This window comes from Coregonus clupeaformis, chromosome 26 (genome assembly GCF_020615455.1).
Source record: "Coregonus clupeaformis isolate EN_2021a chromosome 26, ASM2061545v1, whole genome shotgun sequence".
Classification (NCBI taxonomy): domain Eukaryota; kingdom Metazoa; phylum Chordata; class Actinopteri; order Salmoniformes; family Salmonidae; genus Coregonus; species Coregonus clupeaformis.
In genome coordinates, this window is record NC_059217.1 from 33,744,037 (window position 1) to 33,757,407 (window position 13,371).

The 13,371-nt window shown below is 42.7% G+C and overlaps 1 protein-coding gene across 1 annotated transcript in view; it reads left to right on the plus strand.

Annotated features, from left to right (window-relative positions):
* Positions 1–7,660, plus strand: part of ca12 (carbonic anhydrase XII) — a 32,410-nt gene extending 24,750 nt beyond the window's left edge. Inside the window, exons 5-8 of the mRNA XM_045207627.1 lie at positions 911–974; positions 3,277–3,434; positions 4,019–4,145; positions 6,741–7,660. Coding sequence (XP_045063562.1) covers positions 911–974; positions 3,277–3,434; positions 4,019–4,145; positions 6,741–7,660 — 1,269 coding nt within the window. The remainder of the gene's footprint in view (positions 1–910; positions 975–3,276; positions 3,435–4,018; positions 4,146–6,740) is intronic.
* Positions 7,661–13,371: the final 5,711 nt, after the last annotated feature.

Genomic DNA, 13,371 nt, shown 5'->3' on the forward strand with positions numbered 1-13,371 from the left:
GGAGAGGAGAGGAGAGGGAGAGGAGAGGAGAGGAAGGGAGAGGAGAGGTGAGTAGGGGGTAGGGAGAGGGGGGAGATGGAGAGGAGATGGAGAGGGAGATGGAGAGGAGATGGAGAGGGAGAGGAGAGGAGAGGAGAGGAGAGGAGAGGAGAGGAGAGGAGAGGAGAGGAGAGGAGAGGAGAGGAAGGGAGAGGAGAGGAAGGGAGAGGAGAGGTGAGTAGGGGTAGGGAGAGGAGGGGAGATGGAGAGGAGATGGAGAGGAGATGGAGAGGAGATGGAGAGGAGAGGAGAGGAGAAGAGAGGAGAGGAGATGGAGAGGAGATGGAGAGGAGATGGAGAGGAGAGGAGAGGAGAGGAGATGGAGATGGAAAGGAGAGGAGAGGAGAGGAGAGGAGGGAGAGGAGAGGAGAGGAGAGGAGAGGAGAGGAGAGGGAGAGGAGAGGAGAGGAGAGGGAGAGGAGAGGGAGAGGAGAGGAGAGAGAGGAGAGGAAGGGAGAGGAGAGGAAGGGAGAGGAGAGGTGAGTAGGGGTAGGGAGAGGAGGGGAGATGGAGAGGAGATGGAGAGGAGATGGAGAGGAGAGGAGAGGAGAGGAGAGGAGAGGAGAGGAGAGGAGAGGAGAGGAGAGGAGAGGAGAGGAGAGGAGATGGAGAGGAGATGGAGAGGAGATGGAGAGGAGAGGAGAGGAGAGGAGAGGAGAGGAGATGGAGATGGAAAGGAGTGGCAGACTCACGACAGACTTTCAGCCAGTTCCAAAATTGCTCCTTAACCTTTCCCCTCGGTCATAATTCTTGGATTCTTACACCTTACAAATCTGCAAACATCAAAGGGATAGGGCCAAGTGGAGGGGTAGGGAGTGATTTGGGACTGTCTGTCAATGAGCACCACTAACTAACTGTGCCTCTGCTGCAGGTCGGGGAATTCAATCCAGCGTTCGATCAGTTCCTCAAGTACATCAATGGTATTAAATACAGAGGTGCGTTTTAGGCTACATTGGTTTATATGGTCATGGTTAGTGAAAACAACTGTTGTGTGTGTTTAACTGGTAGATCATCTATTCCATTCTATTCCATCCTATTCCATTCTATTCTATTCCATCCTATTCCATCCTATCCTATTCCATTCTATGCCATCCTATTCCATTATATTCCATTCTATTCTATTCCATTCTATTCCATTCTATTCCATTCCATTCTATGCCATCCTATTCCATTATATTATATTCTGTTCTATTCCATTCCATTCTATTCCATTCCATTCCATTCCATTCCATTCCATTCCATTCTATTCTATTCCATTCCATCCTATTCCATTCTATTCCATTCCATTCTATTCCATTCCATCCTATTCCATTCTATTCCATTCCATTCCATTCCATTCCATCCTATTCCATCCTATTCCATTCTATTCCATTCCATTCTATTCTATTCCATTCTATTCCATTCCATTCTATGCCATCCTATTCCATTATATTATATTCTGTTCTATTCCATTCTATTCCATTCCATTCCATTCTATTCCATTCTATTATATTCCATCATATTCCATCCTATTCCATTCCATTCTATCCTATTCCATTCTATTCCATACTATTCTATTCCATTCTATTCCATTCTATTCCATTCCATTCTATGCCATCCTATTCCATTATATCATATTCTGTTCTATTCCATTATATTCCATTCCATTCCATTCAATTCCATTCTATACCATTCTATTCCATTCTATTCCATTCTATTATATTCCATCCTATTCCATCCTATTCCATTCCATTCTATTCCATCCTATTCCATTCCATTCCATTCCATTCCATTCTATTCCATTCCATCCTATTCCATTCTATTCCATTCCATTCTATTCCATTCCATCCTATTCCATTCCATTCCATTCCATTCTATTCCATTCCATCCTATTCCATTCTATTCCATTCCATTCTATTCCATTCCATCCTATTCCATTCCATTCCATTCCATTCCACTCCATCCTATTCCATCCTATTCCATTCTATTCCATTCCATTCCATTTTATTCTATTCTATTCCATTCTATTCCATTCCATTCTATGCCATCCTATTCCATTATATTATATTCTGTTCTATTCCATTCTATTCCATTCCATTCCATTCTATTCCATTCTATTCCATTCTATTCCATTCCATTCCATTCCATTCTATTCTATTCCATTCAAATCCATTCCATTCCATTCTATTCTATTCTATTCCATTCTATTCCATTCTATTCCATTCCATCCTATTCCATCCTATTCCATTCTATTCTATTCTGTTCTATTCCATTCCATTCTATTCCATTCCATTCCATTCCATTCTATTCTATTCCATTCCATTCTATGCCATCCTATTCCATTATATTATATTCTGTTCTATTCCATTCTATTCTATTCCATTCCATTCTATTCCATTCTAATCCATTCCATTCCATTCCATTCCATCCTATTCCATTCCATTCTATTCCATTTCATTCTATTCCATTCCATCCTATTCATTACATTCCGTCCTATTCCATTCCATTCCATTCCATCCTATTCCATTCCATTCCATTCCATTCTATTCCATTCTATTCCATTCTATTCCATTCCATTCTATGCCATCCTATTCCATTATATTCTATTCTGTTCTATTCCATTCTATTCCATTATAATCCATTCCATTCCATCCTATTCCATTCCATTCCATTCCATTCTATTCTATTCCATTCTATTCCATTCCATCCTATTCATTACATTCCACCCTATTCCATTATATTCCATTCCATTCTATTCCATTCAATTCCATTCCATTCCATTCCATTCCATTCTATTATATTCCATCCTATTCCATTCTATTCCATTCCATTCCATCCTATTCCATTCCATCCTATTCCATTCCATTCCATCTTATTCCATTCTTTTCCATTCCATTCCATTCTATTCTATTCCATCCTATTCCATTATATTCCATTCTATTCCATTCCATCCTATTCCATCCTATTCCATTATATTCTATTCCATTCAATTCTATTCCATTCCATCCTATTCCATTCCATTCCATTCCATTCTATTCCATCCTATTATATTCCATTCCATTCCATCCGATTCTATTCCATTCCATTCTATTCCATTCCATTCAATTCTATTCCATTCCATCCGATTCTATTCCATTCCATTCTATTCCATTCCATTCAATTCTATTCCATTCCATCCTATTATATTCCATTCCATTCCATCCAATTCTATTCCATTCCATTCTATTCCATTCCATTCTGTTTTATTGGAACATGCAGATCAGAGGGTGCAGGTCCCAGCATTCAATATCCGCGGTCTGCTGCCTGCACTTCTGGATGAATACTACCGCTATGATGGCTCGTTGACCACTCCCCCCTGCTACCCCAGCGTCCTTTGGACTGTGTTCAAAAACCCTGTCACCATCTCACTCAAACAGGTTAGTTAATCTTACTCAAACTGGTTAATTCATCTCACTCAAACAGGTTAGTTAATCTCACTCAAACATGTAAGTCATCTCACTCAAACAAGTTAGTCCATCTTACTCAAACAGGTTAATCAATTTTACTCAAACAGGTTAGTTAATCTCACTCAAACATGTTAGTCCATCTTACTCAAACAGCTTAGTTCATCTCAATCAAACAGGTTAGTTCATCTCAATCAAACAGGTTTGTTCATTTCAATCAAACAGGTTTGTTCATCTTACTCAAACCGGTTTGTTCATCTCACTCAAACCGGTTTAGTTTGACACTGGAGCAGGCCAATCCAGGCTCCTCCACTGAGGCTTTTAACAACAGGGTCAGAGTTACATCACATGCATTTTAATGCCCTTACTGAAGACGTCTGCCAGTAAGGGCTGTGGTTTGATGTCCGTCACGCTTGTCCATTTTATAGACTATCCCTGCAACAAAACAACATTTTACATATATGGATTTATAACTGTATCTGAAACCACAATAAACCAAATGTCTCTGTCTGAAACATCGCTGTGTGACTGAGCTGTTTGTTTTGTTTTACCCTTAGTTTCTGGCCCTAGCAACGACCATCTACTCCTCCCACCAACAGGAGTCGGCCCCGGTGCCCATGAACAGCAACTTCAGGAAACCACAGTACACAGACAACAGAGTTGTCCTCTGCTCTTTCCAGGGGGGTGAGTATGGTGCTAAACTCCTACCACATTACTACCACAGTACTACTACAGTACTACCACAGTACTACCACAGTACTACTACAGTACTCTAACAGTACTACAACAGCACAACCACAGTACTACCACAGTACTACTACAGTACTCTAACAGTACTACAACAGCACTACCACAGTACTACCACAGTACTACTACACTCCTACCACAGTACTACTACAGTACTAGAACAGTACTACTACAGTACTACCACAGTACTACCACAGTACTACTACACTCCTACCACTGTACTACTACAGTACTAGAACAGTACTACTACAGTACTAGAACAGTACTAGAACAGTACTACCACAGTACTGCTACAGTACTAGAACATTAGTACCACAGTACTACCACAGTACTAAAACAGTACTACCACAGTACTACTACAGTACTAGAACAGTACTACCACAGTACTACTACAGTACTAGAACAGTACTACCACAGCACTACTACAGTACTACTACAGTACTAGAACAGTACTACCACGGTACTATTACAGTACTAGAACAGTACTAGAACAGTACTACCACAGTACTACTACAGTACTAGAACAGCACTACTACAGTACAACTACAGTACTACTACAGTACTAGAACAGTACTACCACGGTACTACTACAGTACTAAAACAGTACTATAACAGTACTACCACAGTACTACTACAGTACTACTACAGTACTACCACTGTACTACTACAGTACTAGAACAGTACTACTACAGTACAACTACAGTACTACTACAGTACAACTACAGTACTACTACAGTACTAGAACAGTACTACCACAGTACTACTACAGTACTACTACAGTACTACCATAGTACTACCTCAGTACTAATACAGTACTACCACAGTACTACCACTGTACTACTACAATACTACCACAGTACTACCACAGTACTTTTAATACTCTTTGGTTTCCACAACCCAGATTAAGCCTAGTCCTGGACTATAAAGCCTTCTCAATGGAGAATCTCAATGGCTTAATCTGTGTCCGGGAAACTGGCCCAATGGGTTAGATGTATTATAGGTGCATGATGACCAAGGTCAGCTTGAATGATGAATGGCAAAGCTCCTGCAGTGCTTTAAAAGGTCACTAAACGCAGCTTTAAAGGGGCAGGGTGGGGTCGACTGGGGTGGGGCCTGTGGTATCACCTATGGTTTTTGCTTTAATGGATGAACTGCGGTTGGTGTTGGGTTAGGGTGGAATGAACTGGGGTGATGCTGGGTTAGGGTGGAATTAATTTGGGTTGGAGCTGGGTTAGGGTTATTGGAACTGGGGTGGTGCTGGGTTAGGGTGGAATGAACTGGGGTGGTGCTGGGTTAGGGTGGGATGAATTGAGGTGGTGCTGGGTTAGGGTGGGATGAATTGGGGTGGTTTTGGATTAGGGTGGAATGAATTGGGGTGGTGTTGGATTAGGGTGGATGAACTGGGGTGGTGCTGGGTTAGGGTGGAATGAACTGGGGTGGTGCTGGGTTAGGGTGGAATGAACTGGGGTGGTGCTGGGTTAGGGTCGATGTGGGTGGGTGGGTTCTGTGAGGTACAGACCAGGGCTGTCAAACTGGCTGTGGTTCATCTGCTATCACCTGGTTATCGTTTCTGGGTGTCTGCTTAGTGTTTACCGTAACTGCTTACCGTAACTGCTTACTGCTTACCGTAACTGCTTAGTGTTTACCGTAACTGCTTACTGCTTACCGTAACTGCTTAGTGCTTACCGTAGCTGCTTAGTGTTTACCGTAACTGCTTACTGCTTACCGTAACTGCTTAGTGCTTACCGTAGCTGCTTAGTGTTTACCGTAACTGCTTACTGCTTACCGTAACTGCTTAGTGCTTACTGTAACTGCTTACCGTAACTGCTTAGTGCTTACCGTAACTGCTTAGTGCTTACCGTAACTGCTTAGTGTTTACCGTAACTGCTTAGTGCTTACCGTAACTGCTTAGTGCTTACCGTAACTGCTTTGTGCTTACCGTAACTGTGCTTCTCTGTCCTCTTTGATGCTTTTCCCGACTTTCTCTTTTCAAGTTGATCCTTAATTACCACTTTATTCCTGACTTCCTCTCTAACTTGATCGCGTCAATTAGCTTTTAAAAGGTGGGCGTGCTTCATGTCTCTAGAAATTAAACTTTACCGCTTCAGAATGAGATTAAATGAAATGCTCTCCCTCGCTCGTGAATGTGACTTCAGCCCTCTTTTCAGTGGCGGTTCACCACACACTATAGATCCACATACCATATTACAGTCTGAATGACATACCATGCTCTGCTCTGTGGTCTGACAGTATGACAGGAATCTGCATGGTGTTCTCAGCTACTCAAATTCCCTTTCCATTTCCAAGGGCTGTACGCTTCTTTATAATAGCAGGTCTCTCTGATTATGGCTCGTCTTCGGCATGGCAGTGCTGTATCTCCTCTTCCTCTGGCTTGCATGGGGGTACCCCGTCTATCTTCAGAAGGGGAATCCTTCTGCATGCGCTAGGCCAACGCCACGACATATTGGACATGTCCCTTGCCTCTGGGACTTTAATAAACCTCTAATGTCCTTGGCTCTGTATCTGATTCAGGCAGAGGACTGCAGGGTGGTGTTCAGACAGTCACCTCTCCGTTCCTGAGGAGGCAGATCATCAACCAGCTGTTAGTTGGAGACCTGGCAGACCTGGCTGATCAGGACGGCCTCAACCAGCTGTTAGTTGGAGACCGGGCAGACCTGGCTGATCAGGACGGCCTCAACCAGCTGTTAGTTGGAGACCTGGCAGACCTGGCTGATCAGGACGGGCTCAACCAGCTGCTGCCCAAGAAGCCCAGAGCACCAGGCAAGAAGTGGAATGACCTCGAAAACCACCAGAAAGGCTGGACCCAGACCCAGCGCCATACTGGGTCCAAGCACCACCAGAACACCTGGTCTCAGACCCAGAACAGCCTCAAGCAGCAGTGGCTGAAGCCCAATAAGGTGCCATCCGGAGGTGCAGGAGCTGCCAGACTAGTCCCCTCTCCCAGGAAGAACCACCAGAACAGGCAACCTGTGTGGAAGTCAGGTCTGAGCGAGGACATTCTGTGTTACGTCTCTTTCGAGCAGAATGTGTCTCGCCAGCTGAACAGAGGGAGATCCCCTCCTCACACAGACACCCAGCTGGTCCAGGCTCTCAGAGAAACTCTGTTCCCAGAGCTCAACCTGCGCAGCTACCTGGGCTGTAAGTCTGACCTGGGTCTGCCCACCATCAGGCAGCTCCTCCGGGGGAGATCGGCCACAGATGAGGCCCTGGAGCTGGACCAGGCCATTGTCAAGGCCTTGGGGGGGACAGGGCAGAGGGGCTCCACAGCTCAGCAACAGCAGACCGTGGTGGGACAGAGAGGGTCAACAGAGAAGCAGCAGACCAACACCCTCTCCAAGCACCATACAGGCTTCGCTCCAGCCCCTGCTGCCGTGCCTAGGAAACCCGATCAGCCAATCCCATGGCTCCAGCCTATGGAGTGGGAGGACTAGAGTCCAGCCAGGCAAGATGTATAACCTTTAAACCCTAAACCTATAACCAGTGCAAAGCACCATCAGCCCCGCCCTCAGCTCAATCTACAGTCGCTAGTGAAAGTCTACACACCCTTTGTACTGTCTTCACATTTTGCTGCCTTAAAATTCAATCTAAAAGGGGATTAAAGTGATTTTTCCCCCTATCGATCTACACAACCTACTCCACATTTTCAAAGTAAAATAAAAAAATTTAAAAGATTTTCCAAATGACTAAGAAATACTAAATGTGGATGTATTGATTGCGTCGTATATCTTCACACCCCAGTGTTATTGGCAGCCTTCACAGCTGTGAATCATTTTGAATATGATTCTACCAACCAGCTGTTAGGGCAGCATATATCCAAACCTTCAGAAAGGATTCACCCCTTTTACTTATTCCACATTTTGTTGTGTTACAGCCTGAATTAAAAACGTATTACATTTAGATTTTGTGTCACTGATCTACACACAATACCCCATAATGTCGAAGTGGAATTATTATATATATATATATATATATGGGGAGAACAAGTATTTGATACACTGCCGATTTTGCAGGTTTTCCTACTTACAAAGCATGTAGAGGTCTGTAATTTTTATCATAGGTAAACTTCAACTGTGAGAGACGGTATCTAAAACAAAAATCCAGAAAATCACATTGTATGATTTTTAAATAATTAATTTGCATTGTATTGCATGACATAAGTATTTGATCACCTACCAATCAGTAAGAATTCCAGCTCTCACAGACCTGTTAGTTTTTCTTTAAGAAGCCCTCCTGTTCTCCACTCATTACCTGTATTAACTGCACCTGTTTGAACCCGTTACCTGTATAAAAGACACCTGTCCACACACTCAATCAAACAGACTCCAACCTCTCCACAATGGCCAAGACCAGAGAGCTGTGTAAGGACATCAGGGATAAAATTGTAGACCTGCACAAGGCTGGGATGGGCTACAGGACAATAGGCAAGCAGCTTGGTGAGAAGGCAACAACTGTTGGCGCAATTATTAGAAAATGGAAGAAGTTCAAGATGACGGTCAATCACCCTCGGTCTGGGGCGCCATGCAAGATCTCACCTCGTGGGGCATCAATGATCATGAGGAAGGTGAGGGATCAGCCCAGAACTACACGGCAGGACCTGGTCAATGACCTGAAGAGAGCTGGGACCACAGTCTCAAAGAAAACCATTAGTAACACACTACGCCGTCATGGATTAAAATCCTGCAGCGCATGCAAGGTCCCCCTGCTCAAGCCAGCGCATGTCCAGGCCCGTCTGAAGTTTGCCAATGACCATCTGGATGATCCAGAGGAGGAATGGGAGAAGGTCATGTGGTCTGATGAGACAAAAATAGAGCTTTTTGGTCTAAACTCCACTCGACGTGTTTGGAGGAAGAAGAAGGATGAGTACAACCCCAAGAACACCATCCCAACCGTGAAGCACAGAGGTGGAAACATAATTATTTGAGGATGCTTTTCTGCAAAGGGGACAGGACGACTGCACCGTACTGAGGGGAGGATGGATGGGGCCATGTATCGCGAGATCTTGGCCAACAACCTCCTTCCCTTAGTAAGAGCATTGAAGATGGGTCGTGGCTGGGTCTTCCAGCATGACAACGACCCGAAACATACAGCCAGGGCAACTAAGGAGTGGCTCTGTAAGAAGCATCTCAAGGTTCTGGAGTGGCCTAGCCAGTCTCCAGACCTGAACCCAATAGAAAATCTTTGGAGGGAGCTGAAAGTCCGTATTGCCCAGCGACAGCCCCGAAACCTGAAGGATCTGGAGAAGGTTTGCATGGAGGAGTGGGCCAAAATCCCTGCTGCAGTGTGTGCAAACCTGGTCAAGACCTACAGGAAACGAATGATCTTCGTAATTGAAAACAAAGGTTTCTGTACCAAATATTAAGTTCTGCTTTTCTGATGTATCAAATACTTATGTCATGCAATAAAATGCAAATTAATTATTTAAATATCATACAATGTGATTTTCTGGATTTTGGTTATAGATTCCGTCTCTCACAGTTGAAGTGTACCTATGATAAAAATTACAGACCTCTACATGCAAAAAAACTGCAAAATCTGCAAAATCGGCAGTGTATGAAATACTTGTTCTCCCCAATGTATATATATATATATATATATATATATATATATATATATATATATATATATATATATTATACTTTTTAAGCTGGAGTGTCTTGAGTCAAACCTAAATAAATTCAGGAGTAAACATGTGCTTAACAAATTGCATAATAAGTTGCAGGGACTCATTCTGTGTTCAATAATAGTGGTTAACATGATTGTTGAATGACTTCCCCATCTCTGTACCCCACACATACAATTATCTGTAAGAGTAGTGCATTTCAAGCACAGATTCAACTACAAAGACCAGGGAGGTTTTTCAATGCCTAAAAAGAAGGGCACGATTGGTAGATGTGATTTCTTTTTTCGAGCAGACCCTAAATATCCCTTTGAGCACAGTGAAGTTATTAATTAGGCTTTGGATGGTGTATCAAAACACCCAGTCACTACAAAGATACAGGCATCCTTCCTAGTACCTGTGCCCAAAAAACGAAGGTAACCTGCCTAAATGTGCCCTGTAGCACTCACATCGGTAGCCATGAAGTGCTTTGAAAGGCTGGTCATGGCTCACATCAACACCATCATCCCGGAAACCCTAGACCCACTCCAATTCACACAACACTCCAACAGATCCACAGATGACGCAATCTCAATCGCCCTTTCCACCTGGACAAAACAGAGGGTAGTTCGTACGGCCCCGTACATGACTGGGGCCAAGCTTCCTGCCATCCAGGACCTCTATACCAGGCGGTGTCAGAGGAAGGCCCTAAAAATGGTCAAAGACTCCAGTCACCCAAGTCATAGACTGTTCTCTCTGCTACCACATGGCAAGCAGTACTGGAGCGCCAAGTCTAGGTCCAAAAGGCTCCTTAACAGCTTCTACCCCCAAGCCATAAGATTGCTGAACAATTAATCAAATGGCCACCCGGAGTGTTTGCATTGACCCCCCAGCTGGTGGGCGGTCTCTAATCTCTATTTACATTGACACCCCCCCCATTTGTTTTAACACTGCTGCTACTCACTGTTTATTATCTATGGATAGTCACTTTACCCCTACCTACATGTACAAATTACCTCGACTAACCTGTACCCCCGTACACTGACTCAGTACCCCCCTGTATATAGCCTTGTTATTGTTTTTTTAAAGTTTTTTTACTTTTGTTTATTTAGTAAATATTTTCTTAACTCTATTTCTTGAACTGCATTGTTGGTTAAGGGCTTGTAAGTAAGCATTTCATGGTAAGGTCTACTACACCTGTTGTATTCGGCGCATGTGACCAATAAAAATGTGATTTAACTCAGTTTCTGGAGAGGAAGGAAACTGCTCAGGGATTTTACAATTAGGCCAATGGTGATTTTAAAACAGTTACACAGTTTAATGGCTTTGATAGGGGAAAAACTAAGGATGGATCAACGACATTGTAGTATCTCCATAATATTAACCTAAATGACAGAGTGAAAAGAAGGAAGCCTGTACAGAATAAAAATATTCCAACACATGCATCCTGTTTGCAACAAGGCACAAAAATTGTGGCAAAGAATTTTTTATTTTTTTCCCGAATACAAAGCGTTATGTTTGGGGCAAATCCAACACAACACATCACTGAGTACCACTCTTCATATTTTCGAGCATGGTGGTGGCTGCATCATGTTATGGGTATGCTTGTCATCCGCAAGGACTAGAGCGTTTCTTAGGATAGAAATACATGGAGCACAGCTATAAGCACATGCAAAATCCTAGAGGAAAACCTGGTTCAGTCTGCTTTCCAACAGACACTGGGAGACGAATTCACATCTAATCTACATTGGTTGCTTACCAAGAAAACATTGAATGTTCCTGAGTGGCCTAGTTACAGTTTTGATTTAAATCGACTTGAAAATCTATGGCAAGAGTTAAAAATGGCTGTCTAGCAATGATCAACAATGAACTTGACAGAGGTTGAAGCATTTTTTAAGAATAATGGACAAATATTGTACAATCCAGGTGTGCAAAGCGCTTAGAAACTTACCCAGAAAGCCTCACAGCTGTAATCGACACCAAAGATGCTTCAATCAATTAAAAATTAAAAAATGTAAAGTTGTTTTCACTTTGTCATTATGGGGGACTGTGTGTAGATAGTGTGATTTGTATTTATTTAATCCATTTTGAATTCAGGCTGTAACAAAATGTGGAATAAGTCAAGGGGTATGAATACTTTCTGAAGGAACTGTACGTTGCCTTAAGAGCTGTGCAAAGTTGGTAGAATATTATTCACAGCTGTAATGGCTGGCAATGCTTCCACCACGTACACTACCATTCAAATGTTTGGGGTCACTTAGAAATGTCCTTGTTTTCGAAAGAAAAAGCAAATTTTTTGTCCATTAAAATAACATCAAATTGATCAGAAATACAGTGTAGACATTGTTAATGTTGTAAATGGCTATTGTAGCTGGAAACGGCTGATTTTTTTATGGAATATCTACATAGGCGTACAGAGGCCCATTATCAGCAACCATCAATCCTGTGTTCCAATGGTACGTTGTCTTTGCTAATCCAACTTTATCATTTTAAAAGGCTAATTGATCATTTGAAAACCCTTTTGCAATTATGTTAGCACAGCTGAAAACTGTTGTGCTGATTAAAGAAGCAATAAAACTGGCCTACTTGAGACTAGTTGAGTATCTGGAGCAACAGCAATTGTGAGTTCAATTACAGGCTCAAAATGGCCAGAAACAAATAACTTTCTTCGGAAACTCATCAGTCTATTCTTGTTCTGAGAAACTGAAGATCTCGTACAACGCTGTGTACTACTCCCTTCACAGTACAGCGCAAACTGCACAACTGAGCAAGAGGACAAATACATTAGAGTGTCTAGTTTGAGAAACAGACGCCTCACAGGTCCTCAACTGGCAGCTTCATTAAATAGTACCCGCAAAACACCAGTCTCAACGTCATCAGTGAAGAGGCGACTCCGGGATGCTGACCTTCTAGGCAGAGTTGCAAAGAAAAAGCCATATCTCAGACTGGCCAATTAAAAGAAAATATTAAGATGGGCAGTCTGAGATATGGCTTTTTACACAGTATTTCTGATCAATTTTATGTTATTTTAATGGACAAAAAAAATTGCTTTTCTTTCGAAAACAAGGAAATTTGTAAGTGACCCCAAACTTTTGAACGGTAGTGTATTAACTCTGGGGTGTGAAGATAGATGCAATCAAGACATATTTGTCTTTTTCATTTTTTCATTTGGAAAGTGTTCTATTCACTTTGAAAATATGGAGTAGGTTGTGTAGATCTGTAGGAAAAAAAATCTAATGTAATCCCTTTTTAGATGTAATTTTAAGGCAGCAAAATGTGAACCTAAGAGAACCTAAAAGGGTTATTTGGCTGTCCCCATAGGAAAACAGAGGGTTCTACATGGAACTCAAAAGGGTTCTATCTGGAACCAGAAACGGTTTCCTAGGAGACAGTCGAAGAACCCTTTTGGAACCCTTCTATCTAAGAGTTCTGATCGCTAATCTCGGATACCAGACTCGGAGGCTACACACGAGCAACAGAGTGGAATCACAACGCTTTAAAACCAGAGACATTTCCTGATGATTTGGGTTCCTTGAGTGGCGCAGC